At 35.6% G+C, this 20959-nt stretch overlaps 3 protein-coding genes across 3 annotated transcripts; 1 reads left to right on the top strand and 2 right to left on the bottom strand.

The window, feature by feature from the left end:
* The first annotated feature begins 13664 nt into the window (after positions 1 to 13664).
* EAF02_002723 (uncharacterized protein) lies at positions 13665 to 16417 on the top strand. Its single transcript, XM_038898771.1, has 3 exons — positions 13665 to 14458; positions 14593 to 15841; positions 15904 to 16417. Exons 1-3 carry the CDS (start codon positions 14336 to 14338, stop codon positions 16059 to 16061), a joined length of 1530 nt encoding a protein of 509 aa, XP_038761059.1. The 5' UTR covers positions 13665 to 14335; the 3' UTR covers positions 16062 to 16417.
* A 597-nt stretch (positions 16418 to 17014) lies between these two features.
* Positions 17015 to 19480, bottom strand: EAF02_002722 (uncharacterized protein; the record flags this gene model as incomplete). The annotated part of the gene is made up of 3 exons (XM_038898770.1): positions 17015 to 18039; positions 18087 to 18557; positions 18628 to 19480. The coding sequence occupies 3 exons, from the start codon at positions 19478 to 19480 to the stop codon at positions 17015 to 17017; spliced, it is 2349 nt and encodes a 782-aa protein (XP_038761058.1).
* A 127-nt stretch (positions 19481 to 19607) lies between these two features.
* EAF02_002721 (uncharacterized protein) lies at positions 19608 to 20776 on the bottom strand. Its single transcript, XM_038898769.1, has 3 exons — positions 20211 to 20776; positions 19928 to 20151; positions 19608 to 19868 (listed from the first exon to the last, which is right to left on the bottom strand). The coding sequence occupies exons 1-3, from the start codon at positions 20367 to 20369 to the stop codon at positions 19802 to 19804; spliced, it is 450 nt and encodes a 149-aa protein (XP_038761057.1). The 5' UTR covers positions 20370 to 20776; the 3' UTR covers positions 19608 to 19801.
* Between the last annotated feature and the right edge of the window lie 183 nt (positions 20777 to 20959).

Here is a 20959-nt window from a genome sequence, read left to right as displayed (position 1 = left end):
CCAAGCTTATTGGAAATAATAATATATACTCTCTTGATAACTGTATAGTAGCGTTTAATTATGTCAATTAACCAATATACCTCAACTAGTATACTCTTTATTCTTGTTGATATGATTGTAGTATATTAAACGAATTCCTTGCTTACAAAGTTCTTCCCAGTATTATATATAATAAAATCTAATAGATTGATGTAAATATCCATTCAGTATTTTCAAAGCATATCGAAAATGTGTTTTGCAGTAACATTATCCAGCTATTGCATAGTTTAAAATTGTATACCTTTATTAATAATATATAGAATAGAATAAATATTAATATATATAATATTAATTATTATTGAATAATTGAAGTTAACATTATCTTATAGATTGAATTTAAATCGACCCGGTGATTTTCTATACTTTTGATAATATTAATAGAACTTGTTAAACTTATCAATCTCAACTTTTAAGATATCATTATAACCAGTTCGTTATAATACTTATAAAAGTCTATATACTGATAGATAATCAAAATAATAGTATAGACATCGTAATTCTATATCAATAAAGTAACACTCATTATTCTTAATAATTTGTTATATAAACTGCTGTATATTTATTTGCTATAATAAAACTACATACTTATTGCATCGAATGTAAGAGTAACTTTCTTCTATTCTTATAACAACAACATCGATAATGTTATTGTAGTATATGCCGAGACAATTTATATTATTAAATAACAATAGGAATAGTGTTTTTACATCTATAATATGAAATTCAATAATTCCTAAAGATAGATAAAGTTTGATTGATCTGAAAGATTCAGCTCTTCCAATCCTGAATACCATATTTGTAACTTCTGCTCTACTTTTGTTTAAGATAACATTCTCAATAATTGTCTTATATATTATATATTAATTGAATTCTATTATAAACCATTCCACTATAACTATATCAATAATAATACCCTTGAACTCTTTAGAGTTGTATCTGTTTATAAATATGATTTCCTTTTGAGTTTGATGTATTAGGATATGAATAAGTGTTTTATTAGCTAATTTTATTGTAATCTCTTTACTATTGATAAATCTGTTTTGAGTAATAAAGCTTGAATATGGTTTTTATTTTAGTGAATCTTGAAGTTTATATTGAACGAAATAAACTTTGATTTCTTTATTAATATCAATATCAGATTCCTTAATATTATCTTGATTGAAACCTTTATATTCAACAAGAAACTACTCAAAACCTTTATCAAAATTGTTATTAATACCCTTAAACCGCTCCTTATATTTGCATCATAACTCATCACATTCCTCCTTGCTATGTCTGATTAACTAATAATCATCCTTTTTGCAAATAAAACACTTCTTTTTAGTTTATAATTTGAATAATTATCGATCACCTCGTTCAAATCCTCTATTCTGATTATATTCTTTTTCGTATTGATATTTCCAATTGGTATAGAATATTATATTTTTGTTTAGATAAGCTAGCTCCTATATCATAATAGTTGAATGAAGTTTTTCAAAAAGACTTGGTATATTATCAGCTGGGCGAAAACAAGCTAGAGAGTATGCTGGTACTAGTGCATATATATTGACAATCTTTTGATGAAATAAATTCTTTATTCTAATTATATTACTGAATCCTTTATATAAATAATATAATCTTGTTATTATTTGTTATAAACAGTAAGTAATTGATTTCCTATCATTCTCTAGTTGTACTATCACACTCTTTAATATAACAACTTCTCATTGTTATATAATATTCCTTTTATACTCAGGGCTTTCGAATATATCTATAAACAACTTGCAAATCTCCCATATCAATATCAGTATAATCTCTAAATTCGTATAATAAAAATCAAATACTATATCGACAAGTATAGTAGGGAATACTTGTCACGGGGTGACACTAAGCCCTTTCTGTCCTGTCCTGTCCTGCTATATATGTGAGAGTAAGGTAGAACTTCCAGTTCTACCTCCTAGTCTTTTGGGCGTTTAGCTCAGCGGTAAAGCTTCTGAATACTCCCAGAAGTGATCCCGTGACATTAGGTAGAACTACCCTTGGTTATAAGTGGAGCTGTGTGGGGGGCCCACTTATAGCTTACAAGCCTTCATTGGTTTGGGGGCTAGTATATATAGATCCTGTCTGCCTGTCTGAATGTCTGAGGCATTAGAATCCAGAATCCTGAATCCTGAAACCTTCTAGTAGGTGATGGTATGGAGACCATACCTTAAGGAGGGGGGTGGTGTCACGGGGTGACACTAAGCCCTTTCTGTCCTGTCCTGTCCTGCTATATATGTGAGAGTAAGGTAGAACTTCCAGTTCTACCTCCTAGTCTTTTGGGCGTTTAGCTCAGCAGTAAAGCTTCTGAATACTCCCAGAAGTGATCCCGTAACATTAGGTAGAACTACCCTTGGTTATAAGTGGAGCTGTGTGGGGGGCCCACTTATAGCTTACAAGCCTTCATTGGTTTGGGGGCTAGCATATATAGATCCTGTCTGCCTGTCTGAATGCCTGAGGCATTAGAATCCAGAATCCTGAATCCTGAAACCTCCTAGTAGGTGATGGTATGGAGACCATACCTTAAGGAGGGGGTGGTGTCACGGGGTGACACTAAGCCCTTTCTGTCCTGTCCTGTCCTGCTATATATGTGAGAGTAAGGTAGAACTTCCAGTTCTACCTCCTAGTCTTTTGGGCGTTTAGCTCAGCGGTAAAGCTTCTGAATACTCCCAGAAGTGATCCCGTGACAATACTCTTAGGAATAGATTGTTAGATAGATTAATATATTAGCAATTGTTAAGGAATATATTAAATTTGTATATGAAATTGTTATTTTATTCATTATATTTATTATCCTTATCATAAAGTTTCATAAGATTTCTGAGAAGTTGATCGATATTTATAACTCTTGATAATGGATTTGGGAAGATTTCCGGAATATTGTGATTGTATCCTAGATCACCTTCTCCTCTTTCTTCTATACCGCCTCTACCTCCATTATTGCTATTCCTATTATAATCATTTTATAGAAAATCGTTTCCTTTACCTCCATTACCTCCTCCTCCTTCTTCTTTATTCGAATTACTATTACTATCAAATGAATTATCGGATAATTGATTATCTCTTTTTTGTAATAGTAAAGGTGGTTGTGATAATAAAGAGTCGAGTTATCAAAAAGGTATTTCAAGTTAAAACTATTCATACTGAACCAATTATAAAGGTAATGGTTTCTTCTGATTATAAAATAAATATATAGATAAATTGGATTCATTATTTTCTTATAGAAAGCTGATATTAGATTGGGAAACGGATTTATAGTAATAGAGTGCTTGTAGTTTTGATAACGCTTTTTATTTAATATCAATACCCTTTCCTTTATCACCTAAAAAGCTGAATCCTGAAATTATTATAATTTGAAATAGAATATTTAGTAATTGCGGTAGTTTATATTAATTGAAATCTAATAGTCTGGACTAATCGCTTACTTAAAATACCTTGGGTTCTTTTAGTAATGTATATATAAAAGCTCGAATATCTTTTTCATTTATTCTTTTCTATATACTTTTTGATCGAAATGTAAATCCCTTATCTACAAGTATATCCACAATCTCTTTATCTAATCATTCTTTATATAATAATTGGATTGTATTAACTAAAATATTATAAACAGATCATATTATACAAATCTCATACTTTGCAACAAATACACCATACAAATGCAGTTTGTATTTCAACTTGTATAAAAGATACATGCCGACTGCTTGAAAATGTTCTAAATTAAAGTATTCAAATTTGCAAAAGTAATCCGACCATAATTTGCTATTATAATACTTCAATCGTTGATATTCATAAAGTTTGTACTTACAAAAATCCCTAATCTCTTTTATACCTACTTTCTTTGTAAAATCAATAGAATTGTTCTGCTATTGCTCAGCTATTATATTAAAATTATCAGTTACAATAACTAATGGTATAGTCAATTTGGCTACACTTTCAACATTATCATCGTGTTTAGGCTTGTACTCTACAGAATCGTTTTTGTAAGATCCTGCCATGTTGATGGATAGTAGGTAGATAATGAAATGAAGTGTTTAAATATAACTTTACTAAAATCCAGCAAAGTTGTATTTATTTGTTAGAAGATAATACTTAACTCGAGCTAGTAGCTATTGGTTCGTATTCTTTAATGTATGTTGCTTTGAAGAATAAAATGTAGACTAAGGTTGATTGTGAGGGTTATTATCACATTGCCAACTAAACTCGGTTTATCAATATTAAATCATGTTGGATTAATGCTGAATACAAAAACTACCATTATATTACCAACAGTCTTTATTCATATAAAAGCAAATATCAAATCATGTTGTTTTGATATGAAAGCTTATGCCTCTTCAGAGAAATATCAACCTTAGTCATAAACCCATGTTGCATTTGAAATTAAAATGCTAGGCTCCTGATTTATAATATCACTAATTAGTATTGGTATCACTATAGGGATAATGAAGTAATATAATACTAATGATTCACACTGTTGTAATATTGCTCGAGGTTCTAAAAGCTAAAGACTACAAACATATATACTATAGTACAGGGGCGCTAACGCATGCGCTAGCGCGGTCAGTCACATGATCCCTATCCCAACAATTATTATAGACTTGAAACTGGATCAAAAGTTCTTCACAGAATAACAAAGTAAAGATTATATATTTATTTCAAAAATAATTATTATAAATGTAATGGTAAGGGATATACCGATTCCGAAAATATATAAAAAGGCAATAAGCGATTTAACCTATAGCGAACAATAGCAAACAGCTATTGACCAGGAGATCAAGGAATTGGAAAAGAATAAGATATGACGATAAATCTATAACAATAAAACAAACAATTTAGTTAGTACAAAATGGGTATTTACAATGAAACTGAATATGAATGGATTATTGAAACAATTCAAGGCTAGACTAATAGCAAAAGGCTTCATACAAAAGTATGGAGTGGACTTTTTCGATACATTTGCATTTACGGTACAATCAGCAACAATTCGTTTATTTCTATCCATTATAGTATTATAGGACCTTGAGGTATATTATTTCAATATAAAAAACACATTTACTAAGACAAAACTAAAAGAAAAGATTTTCCTATTTATATCACAAAAAATTAATATCAAATAAGGATACATTCTTGAAGTCCTTTATAGTTTATACAAACTAAAGCAAGTAGCTTATAATTGGAATAACCTTATAAAGAAACGATTTATCAAATAGAATTTTATACAAAACCTAACTAATCCGTATTTGTTCATCCATTTTGATAGAGAGATTATAGTATTACTATATATCAATGATCTTCCTATTACAATATGGAATTTAAATAATATATTATAATTCAGCAAACAACTTATTTTTATCTTTAATACCAAGAATCTGGGGGAAATCGAGAACTCTGTTACGGGGCAGGCAGGCGGGATCAGGAATCTATATTCGATAGTGCTAAGAACAGTAGGTACAGGGTGTAAACTAAGACATAGCTCGAAGAGCTACAATACAGAATCTTTCAATATAAAGATATACAGAATTTTTATTTATAAGCTAGTTTAATAGGGCCTAGCTTATCACTTATCAGTTATATATATCTATATCGTAATATTACCCCTCTTTTTTCAGATCAAGCTTTGATAAGGTGGCAAGTTATGGTTTACAATCTTACAAATGGGTAATTCAGGTTAAACAGATCCAGGCTTATCAGGGTATCTACAATAGAAGTTGCAGATCAATTTCTATATACTTTTTAAGTAGCTAATAGGTTTTTCGATTAGCTTATTGTAATTAATCTAGTAAATAGTATATTTTAGGTGAGGTCCTTTACAATCTCTTCTTTTTCAATAGGAATTCAGGATTTTGATGACTTTGAAATACTCTAAGCTGTCGACTTTTATAAATAGTAGTAGCGGGTTATATTGCTCAGGGATAGGATTATTATATGTAGAGTATAAACAGGTTGATATAAAAAACAGGGTGAATCCTTATAGAGATAGGGAATTCCAGTTTATAAATATAAAGATTTATTAAGTTCAGAATCTTGAATAAGCTAAGATTCTTTTAATCAAGCTTTTTCTATAAGTATAGGATTTTAATATTTCTAGTATTTAGTTAGACCAGATTATTGGGGGTATATTGGCAGGCAGGGGAATAACAGGAGTTAGTATTTTTTGAGTATCAGACTTAGCTGGCGATTAATTCTGTCTTCAGGTATAAGGAGATTGCCTTTATCTTGGAGACGAATTCCTTGATATCTTTTACAACAAAACAGTTGCTTTCGGATAAGATAGGCTCAAAGTCTAAATAGAAATGAAAACTATAATTAAAAAGAATAGGGTTATTCGGGTATTCTCGGATCAGATATTGTTGATAGAGAACTCGGTAAGTGAAAGTCACTTTGTTCAGTTGTTTTGCAGGTAAGCCATATACGATTTGAGGTATTGCTTTAGTATCGCATTGGTTCTTTTAGTTTGTTTATCAGTTTCAGAATAATAAGCAATAAAGAGTCTGGCGGATATTTCTAAACGCTTATAGGTGTACTTTCAGAATTCGGATATAAATTGAGCTCTATAATCGGAAATGATTGTCAGAGGCAAGCTATAAAACTTCTAGATATTCTTTCGAAACAGGCAGGCGATTTCTTTAAAGTTATAGATATTGTAATAGGATAAGAAGTACTTCATCTTAATTAGATAATCGATTATCATTATAATAATATCGAAGTTAATATTTTTGGATAGATACATAATGAAATCTATAAAGATATTTTGTCAGGCTCTTTGCAAGATCGAAAGTGGGCAGAGGACTTCTTTCTGATCTTTATAATTGGGGGACAGCACAATAACAATTATAACAATTACGAACTCATTATGTGATATAATTGTAGTAGTCAGATCAGTAGTAATCTCGGGATAACAATTTGAAAGTTTAGGTATAGTGTAGGTGATCAGTAATAGGGGATTTGTGATACAAATAGAGCAAATAAGATTTCAGGGAATTATAATTGGGAATATACAGTTTCTCTTGATAATACAGTAAGCTATTGTTTTCGGAGCATTTAATAAAAATGATTCTCGAATGTTATCACGCTAAAAGTGATATCACCGATAGCATTAAGCTAATTGGGTTTATATAGGCTAATTCTCTCGTGATACACCCCCGAGATTGCTGACTAGCTGGGTATAGGCAGTAATCTCTGTACTAGCCTCATTGAGTCATACGCAGATCTCCTTCTATTTCCATATGATGCCAAATCTAGGTTCTCTTCTGATTGGATACAACTAGTATTAGGTTCTCCCTGGATACATCTAATAGGCTGAGCGGAAAATAGTGGGGCAACAGAGCAGAGTCCTCACATTAGCTCTAATAGGCCAAGATCAGATGACTAATGTGGTTCTGTTGAAATACCCTCTTATAAGTGGGCCCACAGAAAACCACTACAAGAGAGTACGGTAAAGTGAAGAATTGTGCCACTGCGCTATAAACGCATACCGGGCTCATAACTATCACGCTAAAAGTGATATCACCGATAGCATTAAGCTAATTGGGTTTATATAGGCTAATTCTCTCGTGACAAATGTTTTGGGGATCCTTTTCATAAGGATTTCAGGATGGATTTGGGAATAGGGTTGGCTTGATAGTTTTCTTGAAATAAGGATAATAGATTAGCAGGCAGGTTTAAAAATGTTTTTCGGTTTTTTAAAGGTATTACAAAGTCGGATTCTGATATAGTGGGTAGAAGTTCAGGTTCGGGTACAATAGGATTAGGAGGATTGATAATATTAGAGTTTTTCTGGCTTCGTGTGATAACAGCAAATCGTACTTTTTTAACAATCTTAACTTCTTTTGGTATATCGACATTAGGAAATAGATCAGAATCTAAGTTTTCTTTTTTCAGAATAATTCGGCTTTAGTATAGAAAGTGTTCATCCCTTTCTTTAAGGAGATCCTCTGACCTCCTAATCAGGATATTAGATTTGGCACCTAGCTTTCCAGAACAATAAATAATTCGGAAGTTAAATCGGAATAGGAATTCGGATCAACAGGCTTAATAATAGTTTAGCAGTTTTGTTATTATAAAGTATTCCAGATTTTTGTAATCTGTAATTATCTGAATCGAAGATGATACATTTTCAAGTTCAGGATACCATTCTTCAAAACAGTAAATAATAATCAGAAATTCTTTATTATAAATTTTATAGTTATATTTAATAATAGAATACTTCTTTGAAAAGAATATAATAAATCTCAAAATTCCTTTCTCATTATATTAAAAGAGGATTCCTGTAGAAATATAATCCGATACATCGGTTTTCAGGATCACCTTCTTTTCTTAATCAAAGGAGATTAGAATAGAGATTTCGATAAATACTTTCTTTAGTTGATTGAAAGTGTCTTAATAGATATTATTCTATAGGAACAGGATATTCTTTTTGATCAGCTTCACTATCAGACTGATTATCTTCGAAAAGTTTTTAATAAATTGATAATAAAAGTTCGCGAATCTGATAAATGCTTATATATCGGTTATAGTTTCGGGTAATTTCTAGTTTACGATAGTCTATATCTTCTCTGAATCCATTCGGATACTATTCTTCCCTATGATTAGACTAAGAAAAGTAGTTTTAGATTTCAGGAATTCGCATTTTTCGAATTTTGCAAATAAGTTGGCTTCTTTTAGTGTTTATAGGATTTTTTGAATATAGCGAATATATTCTTTTTGAATATAACTATATATCAATATATTATTCAGGTATACAGTACAGAATATATTCAGATATCCATATAGGAAATCGTTGATAAACCTCTAGAATGTGGTAAATGCTTTTATCAGCCCAAATAGTATAACCAGGAATTCGAACAAATCGAATTGGATACAGAATACAATCAAATACTCTTGTCCTTCCTTGATTCTAATATTGTTAAAGACAGAGATAATATCGATCTTACTAAAGTACTTCATTCTTTTCAAGTTGTTCAGGGATTTTTTAATCAACAGCAGTAAATATCGATCTTTTACAAATAGATTGTTCAGGGTTCTATAATCGATATAGAAACAGAGGCCTCCATCGGCTTTCTTGACAAACAGTATGAGGGATGCAGCAGGGGAAGAGCTGGAACGAATAAACCCTTTCTTCAGGTTTTCCTCTAGCTATCCTTTCAGAGCTTCGAGTTTGGTTTGGGATATAGTATATAAAGCTCCAAAAAGCAATACAGATTTCTCTTAGAATCGGATTTTATAATTATACAGTCGATGTGGTAATAGCTTGTCAGTGTTCTATAGGGAAAATACATCTTTCCAATTTCGGAACTCGGGTAGGAGATTATTCAAATCGAACTCGTTCTTCTTTTCAGAATGTCATCAATCTGTTTAACGGAGATCTGGAACATTTTATACTCCGGTAGGCGTATACAGAACAAGCCCTTAGGGAGATCACGGCTATATCTCGATCCTTGAGGCCTTCAGAGCGATCGGGCAGGTGTATAGATTGGGCTTTCGGAGGAACATTGGGAAGAGCTTTTATTCAAAACAGGTGGGATGGAGTGTTTGCAGAATTTATAGTAATATAGACTATCGAATTGGAAGGAGTTTATTATAAAGTTGATATAGGGGTTGTGCTTTTTAAGTCAGGCTATACCTAATACTATAGGGTAATAGGCTAGTTCAGTTATATATAGATAACTCTCTTCTCAATATAATCATTGATCCTAAGTCTAATATGGATATAAAATATGACCCGGTTTTCAGATAGAATTTGCTATCGAATTTAATGACTTTGAAGACAGTAGATAATTTATATTTAGGGATTTTCTGGGATAAGCACCCAACTTCAATTAGCGAAGACAATCCCTTTACAACCATTATTCATTATAGTATAGATTGAAAGAGTTTCTTTCTCTAGGAATAGGGGAATAGATAGGATTATTAAATCTATACAATTATTCAATTCATCTTTCAAGAACAATCCTTGGGTAACAGTAGCAGACAGACAGAGTTTATATAGAAAAATCGCTTTGGTAGCGATTTAAACTAAGCGAGTCCTATTTCCCAATCTGGATGAGCTAGCCGGAAAGTGGGGCGGTAATTGTAGTAAGGAGTAAGGCAAGGATTGGATGGATATTTTGTCCCTTAGTAGACTTCTCGGAGCAGGATTGTATCTAGGTGGATTGGAAATCCTAATTCTGAGTTGGATAGGGTGGGTATCAGGATATGGGTAATTTTGAATCAAGTGATTGATAGAGCTATAGTAGTAATATTCTCCTTGTTTCTTTTAGAACAAATCATTATCAGTAATACAATATTGGGAACTGAGATTCATAGGATCTTTTCTTTGAGCAGACGGAAAAGCGGCTTTGCTTGTGTAAAAAGGTTGGATTACGGGGTTATAGGTAGATTCGAATGATAGAACAGGAGTCTTTCTCCTAGTGGAGATAGAAGCGGTAGAATAGTTCTGAGAGATTTATTGCTGGTGCTAATAGAACCGATTATTGAGTTGTTATAGATAAGTGAAGTATTTCTGGAAATTATAGAACAAAAGCAGATTGTAAAGCAGTATATCTTGTAGTTCTCAGGAGATTCCTTGAAATAATAATAGGATCAGGGTGTTATCAGGCATCTTGTTTTTAAAACTAGTTTTTGGAATTTAGCAAAGTAGGTATTGAAATCGAGATGTTTTTATTTGAGCAGATATAATTGATTCTAGATATTCTGTTTGTGATCAGGATTTTCAAAAGTGTTTTCTAAGTATTTCAAAAATAGACTATAGTTAGTAAATTGTGAAATACTATAAATAATCTTGGGAAAGATTAGTTTGTAAGCTTTTTCAATAAGTCTTTTAGTAATATAAGTTAGGTAAATGGAGGCAATAAGAAAACGATTGAAGTTCGAGCTTATCTTTGTATATATCTATTAAACGAATCTTTACAAATCGGATTGGGAATTATCAAATCTTTAGAATCAGGAATGCATTTATTTAAATAGATAGTAATAGATAGGATGGGTATAGTAATATCAGACGATTCGAGGGCAGATTTAGCAGATGTTATTTCAAAGGGTATAACAGGAATAGGTATAGATTCGGCAAGGCGATTGAGCAGACGGATATTCTGTATGGCGATCTGTTTGTATAGGGAGATTTCAATATATCTCTCAATAGATGCTTCTCGAACCTTGTATTCAAGGGATAGATTGGTTTCTTCTAATCCGATAGTATACATAGCTGCTGACTGAAGGTACTAGTACTAAGCTTAAGGGTTCTCTATTACAACTATACTAAGCTCAGAGGCATCCTTTGAGTAACTAGGCGGATACAGAGTTGGTATTATTATTGCAATAGTATTGGTAGGAGCTATATAGTATTACGGGACAAACAGACGGGATCAGGAATCTATATTCGATAGTACTAGAATAGTAGGTACAGGGTATAGACTAAGATATAGCTCGAAGAGCTACGATACAGGATCTTCCAACATAAAGATATACAGGAATTTTCACTTATAAGCTAGCCTAACAGGGCCTAGCTTATCGCTTATCGGTCACGTGTATCCACACCGTGACAAACTCAAAGCTTTTAGGTATAAGAATTATTAGAGATAAAAAGAATAGGACTTTATATATCAATCAAAAATAGTATTTCAAGAAAGTATTAAGTAAATACAGATTTACAAAAAGAATATTTAGACTTATTTCAATACTAATAAATAATTATAAAGTATTTCGATTAGTTCGAAAGGATAACAAATGAGTAGATCCTATTAAATATAGCTATATAATCGGGAAGTTGATGTATATAATGGTATATTCAAGATCTGATATAGCTTTTAGTCTAAAAAAGCTTAGTCAATATATAAAAAATCCAATAAAGTTTTATATAAATCAATTACAAAGAATAATATACTATTTACAAACAACGATTAATTATAAGCTGTATTTCGAACCAGAGGGAGTTCAAAATCTAATAATCTATTTTAATACAAACTACATTAACAATATGATTGATAAAAAAAGCATATCAAAAGTAATCGCACTTTTGGAAGAAGGACTAATATTCTGGATAAATCGAAAACAGAACTTCATATCAATGTTAACAATTAAATCAAAATATATAGCTCAATCAATTATAGCAAAACAAAGCTAGTAATTAGCCCAAATACTTCGAGATATAGGATACAGAAAGTTTGTTACAGAAAATAGATTTATTATTGATATGAAGAAAGATAATTAAGGGGCTATAGCCCTAATCAAAAATATATAACTAATTGATAGATCAAAGTATATTAATATTGCATACCACTATATACAGGATTTTAAGTAAAAAGGAAAGATTGATATTAATTATATTTCTATAAATAAAATGATAGCAGATAGATTGATGAAACTACTAATCAAAAATATATTCAAGAAATTTATAGAAATGCTGGGAATAACAGATTATTACAATTAATCCAAAGAGGAGTGTTAAAAGGTGTAGTTTATGTAATTATGGAATAGGGGGAGCTAGTCTCAATTAGTACTAATAAGAGCTCTATCCTATACAGAGCTTTTTCTCTTAGAAGTGGAAGAATATATTTAGTATATTAGTCCTTTTAATGCCATTACTTTCTATCCTATGCTTCCCATCTTATTCCCTATAGAGAGTCATACTTAAAAACATATATTCATAATCATTCAAAACCAATTTTCATAAGCTTAGGATCTTTGCAAAGAGTTTTTTGAAAATCATAAATACAACTAAAATGTATCTTTAATTCGATTCGATATTATATGAATCGATATACTCAAAGCTTTCCAATATATTTCGAATTTCTCGATTCAAAAATATAATTCGCCATATCTTTTATATTCTTGATATTAGATAGAAATCCTCTTGAATCTATATCAAATATATATTCAATAATCATATCCTCTTCCAATTCTATAATTTTATAGCAATTCGCTCAAATCTCTATATATAGAGTTAAATTATTCATTCTATAACTAATCATTGTGCGAGGTATATTATATAGTTTAGCAACCTTTCGAATACTTAATTTTTATCTTTTTGAAGAGCTTCGATAGCTAAAAGTAAATATACTTCTTTATTTATAGATTTCATAATAAATGATTAATAAAACATATGTTGAATATAAAGAGTGCGAATTAAGGTGAAAGTGGCTCACTCGGTGATATGGCCCACTCGGTGATAAACCATGTTATCTAGATAGACATTCGAGTATAATTAAAAGTTCTACTACAAGTTGATATAATATCTACCTAGGTAATACTCTTGTTCTGAAGATGTTTATTCCACATACCGATCAATATATATATGTATACCTAGTATACCGGTATATCATATTATATTCAATTTTATCCTCATAGAATAAAACAAAGCAATCATCTTGGTAATGTTTAACCAAGACGCAACATATCTCTCGATTCATCCATGATACCTTGTCCTGAGAACAATTGATTAATCAATCCGAAACTTCCTTTCTTTTGTCTCTTATTTATAGATGTGTATGCTATAGCTATCGTTCTGGATATGACCCTGCGCATTTGATAATAGCACCTTTGACCATACGCCTTCCCTCACATCTATTTCTCTTCTTCCATAAGGACATCCGACATCGACATCCGACATCCGACATACGACATCTTACATCTAGAATCGAAAATCCCACATCTTGTCCATACCACACAGATCTTGGATGACCTACATACCAGGCATACTAACCGTCCTTCACTCTAAAGAAAACAACAACAAAAAACATCACATTTTCACAATTGCCATGTTTCTCCATTCCCCATTTTCCCGCCTTATATTTCGTCATTGAAAAGGTACTCCAATACTCAGAGACTCAGAGACTCAAATACTCAGATACTCAAATACTGAAATACTTAAATCCTTAAATCCTTAATTCTCCAAATATCTAAATAGGGTGGTAGTAGTAACGGTACCTGATATTACCTACCTACCTAGCTATCATCAATTCATTTCATTATTAATTCCACTCGATTCGACTCGTCTCGTCTTGAACTTGAACTCCAAATCTCGGGGGAAAATTTCTTCCCCTCTCTAAAAATCCAGACTTCCCGACAAAGCAAAGCCTCGAGGGCGTCATATCTCAGCACCACAATTTACTTTCTACCCTTCACGATAAACTTATACCTACCTACCTACCCACCGTCCTACTGAGATCCTTCGCGTCCTCACTACCTATCTGCCTCGGATCCAAATGCGCACACAGAGACAGAGACAGAGACACATACAAATAAATCCTCTTCTTTACGCTCACAGCATAATTAGAGTTCGAAAATGTCCGAGGGGGATACATCTATGAATATGAATAATTTGAACCTGGATCCTACCGATTACTTGCAACAACATCATCATGCAGCCAACCTCGGATCCATAGATCGGACACTGTCAGCCTCGCAGGTACGAAAACCTTCAATTTTCCGAAATCTCTTAGTCCTTTCTAGCCTTTCTTACATCTTTTTTTTTTTTTTTTTTTGGAAAATCCTCATGGCATCCATTTTCAGTATGCTAACTATGCATGATCCCAAATCTAGGTCGATCAAAATTTACCCGATACATTAATGTCGGAGATGCTACAGGATAATTTAATGATGGACTTTGATGGTCTACCCGATATGAATATGGATATGAATACCCTTGGCGACAATGGCAACATTCCAAAATCTTTTACCTCACTGAACATGATGTCGCCCGTCGGAAATGAACACGCCGATGATGGGAGAAGGGGAGGAACAAATGATGGAGATGCCCAGATTGAAGAAATCGGGGCGGGCCCTTTACCTGCAGGCTTTGGTGTCCAACCAACCAATACAAGTAACAGCTCGGTCAATGATTTCACGAGACGAAGAAATTGGCAACAAAAGGTGGTGGAAGAGATCAAGGACTTTTTGCACGTCTTGACCCCTTTCGGAAAGTTCGTTTTTCTTTCGCCTAGTTGTCAGAGTCTCACTGGATATGCCGCAGAGGAGCTTCAGGGGAAATTTATTGTGGATTACATACATCCAGATGATAGTGCAATGTTTGTGAGGGAGTTCAATGAAGCCATTGCATCGGGTAATAAACTGCGATTCTACCTTCGATTTCGCAAGAAGGACGAGTCCTACGTAATATTCGAGTGTCACGGACATGCCCATTATGCATCAAGGCCGTCGCCAACAGCAGCTGTCCCAATTCCAGACCCAGATATCCCACCTAGAGAAACAGCGGATTATTGCAGAGGCTTTTTCATGATGGCAAGGAAATATCCAACAAAGAACGCCCTTCTACTGGATTCATTCTTGGAACATAAAACCGAATTTGAGCGAATGTCAAAGAAAATCAGGGATCTCAAGAGAGAAGAGGAAGAAGAATTCGAAGATAGTGAAAGGAACTGGACGCATCGACATCCATCAGACTCATCTGAGACGATGACCACAGGCATGAGCGCATCTCTACCTGCGGATCCGAGCCATCCTGATTTCCGAGCGATGCCTCCTCCAGCAAGACCGGATATGTCGTATAGCACGTTGACAAAAGCGAATCTTGAGGATGCGATTTCTAGTCGACAACCCGATTCTATCAAAGATAAAATGCAACGATATGAGGGTGTTGATACTGTAGAAATGCTCACCGGGTTACAATATCGAGATGGTGAAAGAAGTCAAGGGATTAGCACTGGCGCCCGTAGTCCAGCTTTAATCAGAGGCGATGTTGGAATTGCCATACCAATTGACAAGGATGGCCGTCTGGGGGATAAGAAAAAGAAGATGAAGCTAGCAGATGAATATGTTTGCGCAGATTGTGGTATGTATCATGTTTATTTTCTTTCCCTAAAAGTACGAACAGAAAGCTAACATTATTTAAAGGTGTCATGGATTCACCAGAATGGCGGAAAGGTCCCAAGGGTCCCAAAACGCTCTGCAACGCCTGCGGACTTCGCTGGGCAAAGAAAGAAAAGAAACCACAGGCCGGGTCGGCACCAGCGCCTTCAAATAACCTCACGGGACCTTCTCCAGGCCCTTGAAGATATTGTGCTGACTCTTTTACGAATACGACATGATTGATATACAAGGCGTTTGGATCAGGGGATTTGTATTAAATGGAGTTTGACGGGGATGGTGTTTTAGAGGGCTCATGACTTTAATACCCAATTGGCTAGTTTCAAAGGCCGGCGTTTCTCCTTTATATCTTGGACTGAAATGTCAGATGATTTGCTTCGCGTGTTTGAATCTCAAGAGGGCTACCTAGCTATAGTGGATGGATTTAAAACCATTTCAAGTCTTGTCTTGTCAGTTTAATGATTGATTTTATGCACGCTATGAATGACGTATCTAGTATTCTCCCATGACGAAATAAGAGATGATTGTTTTATGGAGTGTATTCAATCTTTTTGTGAGGAGTTATTGTGATACAAGCCCGATATAGTCGTATCTACATTATTTTAATTCAGAGTTTCTCTCTCTCGTCCTCCTCCCTGCCACCGTATACACATATTTGGCTAGTTTGGGAACTGTGACGTCATCAGAATACTTCTTACAAGGTAGATAGGTAGGTAATGAATAGGAGTATGTGAGGTAATTGTATATCGAGGTATCTCGTAGTTTTCAATAGTAACTAACATATCGTATGGATTTCGAAATATTAGAGGGAAGGGGGGGGGGGGGGGGGGGTATTGAAATGTTATATTTCGGTGGTAAGGTTATTGTGAATGGTGAGATTTTGAACGGAACTTGGAGAGTGTGTTAGTTGTACTTTATAGATATTGAAGAAACTGCTAGGTAATTTATAGTTTTACACCTAGATAGATAGATAGATACTCAAGCAATAGTAAGATTACAAAATATACCATATACAATCTGTAAGCCAAATACATGCATACTCGATAAACTAACCAACCAACTAACTAACCAATCAATCACCTACAACAAAAGAACCAAACCAGACCAACAGAGAGAGAAAAAAACACAAATTCCATAATCACAAATTCCTCATCCCCTCTCTCGTATACGCCTCTCCCTTTGTCCGTTTCTTCACCGTCTGAACCGTCGCCTTCGATCCCCGATTCACCGGCACCGGCACTCTAGACGCTCCCCCCGGTGCATGCTTAACCCTCGACGTAACCCTCTCTACCGTCAGTTTCGCTGCACTCTTCGCCTTCGCTGTGATTTTCTCCGCAGGGGCTCCCGCTGCGCTTTTAGCTTTTGATGTCATTTTCCCCTTCGCGCTTCCCGCTGCGCTTTTAGCTTTCGATGCGATTTTCTCGCCGGAACTTCCGGCCGCCTCTCTCGCATTATCCGTCGCTTTCTGGTATACTCTGCCTGCACTTTTGGCTTTTGAAGATGCATTCTCAATGACGTCTTCCGCTTGTGCTTTCCGGGCTTCGTACGCATCATAGCCACCTTTCGCGCCATCTTTAGCTTTGGCTGTTACTCTTTCATATGCATCACCAGCTAGATCCTCCACCTTCGAAGCACCTTTTTGAAACTCTCCTCTGACACCTTCCTTTGCATCTGAATATGCTGTTTGATAATCCGGAATCGGGTGTTCTCTTCTTTTCCCGAACCAGTCGGAGCCAGGTGATCCAGTGTATTCGTAAGCACTAACCGCCGTTTCTCTTCCCCTCACCACCGACTCTCTCAAGGATTTCGTAATCGCAGCGAGAAAACCTGTAAGCCAAGCGACCAACGCTGCCCATCCAACCACATACAAGAGAACCAGCAATGCACCCAGGGATAACAGAGCCAAAACGGCCAAAAGATCCTTAACTCCCTTATATCTCCCACCCAATTTCTTTTTTTTCTCTGCCACGAAATCCAGAAGTGGTTCGACGGGTTTACCTTTTTCTTTGTAGTAAAATACCGCTCCCGCAGTTGTGACGTCAAACACGCTCTGACCATCCATATCACCACCCGGCTTTGAATTTCCCGCCCAGTATCTCTTCGTGACGGGCCAGATTGCAATTTTGACCCCTGCCTCGTGCGTAAAACCAGGAGGGTTATGATCTGCCAGTTTCTTTTGCACATCTTGAAGGCGACGAAGAGCTCTTAACCGGCGTTTGATTCAAGGCGTGCCTTGCCTGCATTCCTGTAGCCGAGCACATAGCCCTCTGCTTTCGCGCGTTCGATTTCCAATTCTTCATGATCTCGGTTCCAGTTGTTTTGAACGACGGTTTTGGATAAGGTCCAGGAGTTTTGGCGAATGGACGTGTGTTCGTCGGGTTTGTAGGCGGTGCCGGGGAGGAGAGAGACGGTGTGGATTATGGTTGGGGAGATGCGGATGCAGATGGATAGGTAAGCGGCGCTGGAGAATATGTTGTGGAGGGCTTGGTATAGGGCTGTAGCTTTGGGGGTGACAGTTTCGGGACCGGCAGGAAGAAGCGTGAGGTAGTTGAAGAGAGGCATGAAGAGGAGTAGTACTTGGGCGGTCAATTTTGTGCAATCCTTGTGAAAATTGGGGGTTAGAGATGCTCCGCCCAAGAGAGTGCGAATAGATCTGTGGCGGAGGTCCTGACGACTGTAGCCTACAGAGTAAAAGCTGTCAGTTTGGATCGTAATCAAAGTTTTCATCTGCTGATCCTTGGAGTATCATACCTTCACCATCGAGAAGTGCACGATCTAAACCATGAAGAAATTCTTCCCCCTCTTTAGTGTTTCCCCATAGAACTAACGAAAAAACCCTGGCCTCTAATATCTTTACAATAATACCGACAATGAGATATTTTCTTGTACTCGTATCGAGCAACATCTCATCCCATCCTCCAACTACAGCATCTGGCTCAGCAACAAGTTCCACGTATCTGTAAAACTCCTCCGGCATCTTAATAGCCCAGGGTTCGTGAAACCCTTCCTGTAATTCTTGAAACCCAAAAAACTCTGTAGCAAACCTGACTATCGCTAAAAACAAATTGGCATATTCATCCTTAAACCATGCATTACTGCGATCTCCAGCTGGATGCGGAGGATACTCAAGTTGAAGGGGCATAAAGCGTTTGAAGTCGGCCATAGTAGTAGGTTGTGCCTGGGCTTTTCCAAACCACCTCCGTCCCCTGGCCGGCACTTGATTCGTTACATTTGGGCTGTCAGCTTCGGCCAATGCCTCTTTTGCCACCGGAGGAAGAACTTCAGACTTTTCCACTGCTTGGGATGCTGCACTTGCAGGGATGATGTCTGTGACGGGACTGCTGGTTAGGCTATTGAGCAGTGTTAGCCCTTTCGTTTTATCACCCTCCTCTCGCACCGCTAACAATGCTTCTAGGGCTTTATTTCTTCGTTCTTGGATTAAATCTTGGTTGACGATTTGGCTGCCAACTAGTCGCGGTGCATTACGGAGAGTTGTTCCTGTTGTTTGAAACAAAACACTTTTGTCGTCCTCGCCAGGAAGTCTGTCCTCGTCGTCCACATCATCAAGCAGGTTGAAGTTGGTTCGATTTCGTGAGAACGACATAATGATGAAGATGATTAAACAATTACAATATGTATAGCATTTAGATTGAAATTTCACGATCTTGCAATGTTGCAACGTTGATTGAGGTTTGTATGTAACAAAAGAAAAGAAAATGAAGGACAATCAGGAAGCTTTCTTCAAAGAAACGAAGAATGCCGGCCATACAAAGGAAATAAAAGCTGGAAGCAATCACCTCTTTTTGTTCTGAATCAAGTCAAGCGATATAATTGAAAGCGCTGCAAGGAGTTAAACAATTGTAAATCGCTTTGATTTAAAATATTTGTGGTATTGTAATCAAGAGTTCGGCTCCCTGACATCTTACTACCAATCCTTGGTCATAAGATTTGGCCTTGATAGCAAATTTGTTGACGACAAGAATTCTTCTCCCCTAGAAGTTCTGTATTAGCAATCATTTTTAAGTACCATTACCAAAAGGTATTACCTTACTGGTGAGCTGTACATTCAATTTCCACATCAGTCCCGAGTGGCAATTGGTGTACCGCAACGCAAGTCCTGACTGGCTTGGGATCCTTATGGAAGAATTCTGCATAGACTTTGTTCATGGCTGCAAAATTCTGCATGTCGGTCAGGAAGACGTTGACTTTGACAACGTTTTCAAGACTACTGCCAGCGGCCTCCAAAACCGCCTGGAGGTTCAAAATTGCTTGTTTCTAGATTTGTTACTCAATAACGTTGGCCTTGGAATCTGTAGATTGGAATTGAGACATACGGTTCGATCAGCAACACCTCCTTCGACAAGCTTCATTGTAGCAACATCCATCCCAATGCTACCGGAGCAATAGACCATTCCTTGACATTTGATGGCTTGGGAGAAGAAGGGCAATGGCGGTGGTGCCTTGTCGGTCGAAACAGCTTCTTTTTGGGGCATCGTGTATAATTTGTTTCCTAAGTTTTCAATTATCGGATCAAGTAGCTATATTTTGATAGAAACGATGTAGTGTTTGACTTTGAATCTGATGTTGAAGTTATTTTATGAATAGCTGTTGTTGGAATTAGGAAGGTGGGGGGATGGTGGAGGTAATACAAAGATGGCGGGGAATAAGACTGATTTGCCTTCATCGCCGTGGCTTTTCAATCCAACATAATTCCTATATTTCCTGTAAGCCAACCAATTACACCTCGCAAGTTTCACTCTATTGGAGACAATTAGTTCTTTTTCAAGCCATATTCGCAAGAGCCATCTACTCTCTTTCTAGTTTTTACTCAAGGTATTGACAATTGTGACGTCATAATACTTGAAAAGAGAGCATAGAATATGAATATGGATATGTGCTACACAACTGCTCGATATGTATCTTCAAGGGGAGCAAAAAGGGATCTTTACCATATCTAATGAATTATATATCTTTTGTTAGTAGATTTTGAGTTGTCGATCATGAACAGCTTTCTCACGTGCCACGAGCAAGGGCTCCCGGTGACCCCGCACAAGATCTAATTATCCTCGGCATCTCGAGATTC

Source organism: Botrytis sinoallii (genome assembly GCF_014898435.1).
Source record: "Botrytis sinoallii strain Bc 23 chromosome Unknown BSIN_004, whole genome shotgun sequence".
Taxonomy (NCBI): domain Eukaryota; kingdom Fungi; phylum Ascomycota; class Leotiomycetes; order Helotiales; family Sclerotiniaceae; genus Botrytis; species Botrytis sinoallii.
The sequence above is the reverse complement of the archived record's forward strand: the minus strand, read 5'-3'. Positions and strand labels throughout refer to the sequence as shown.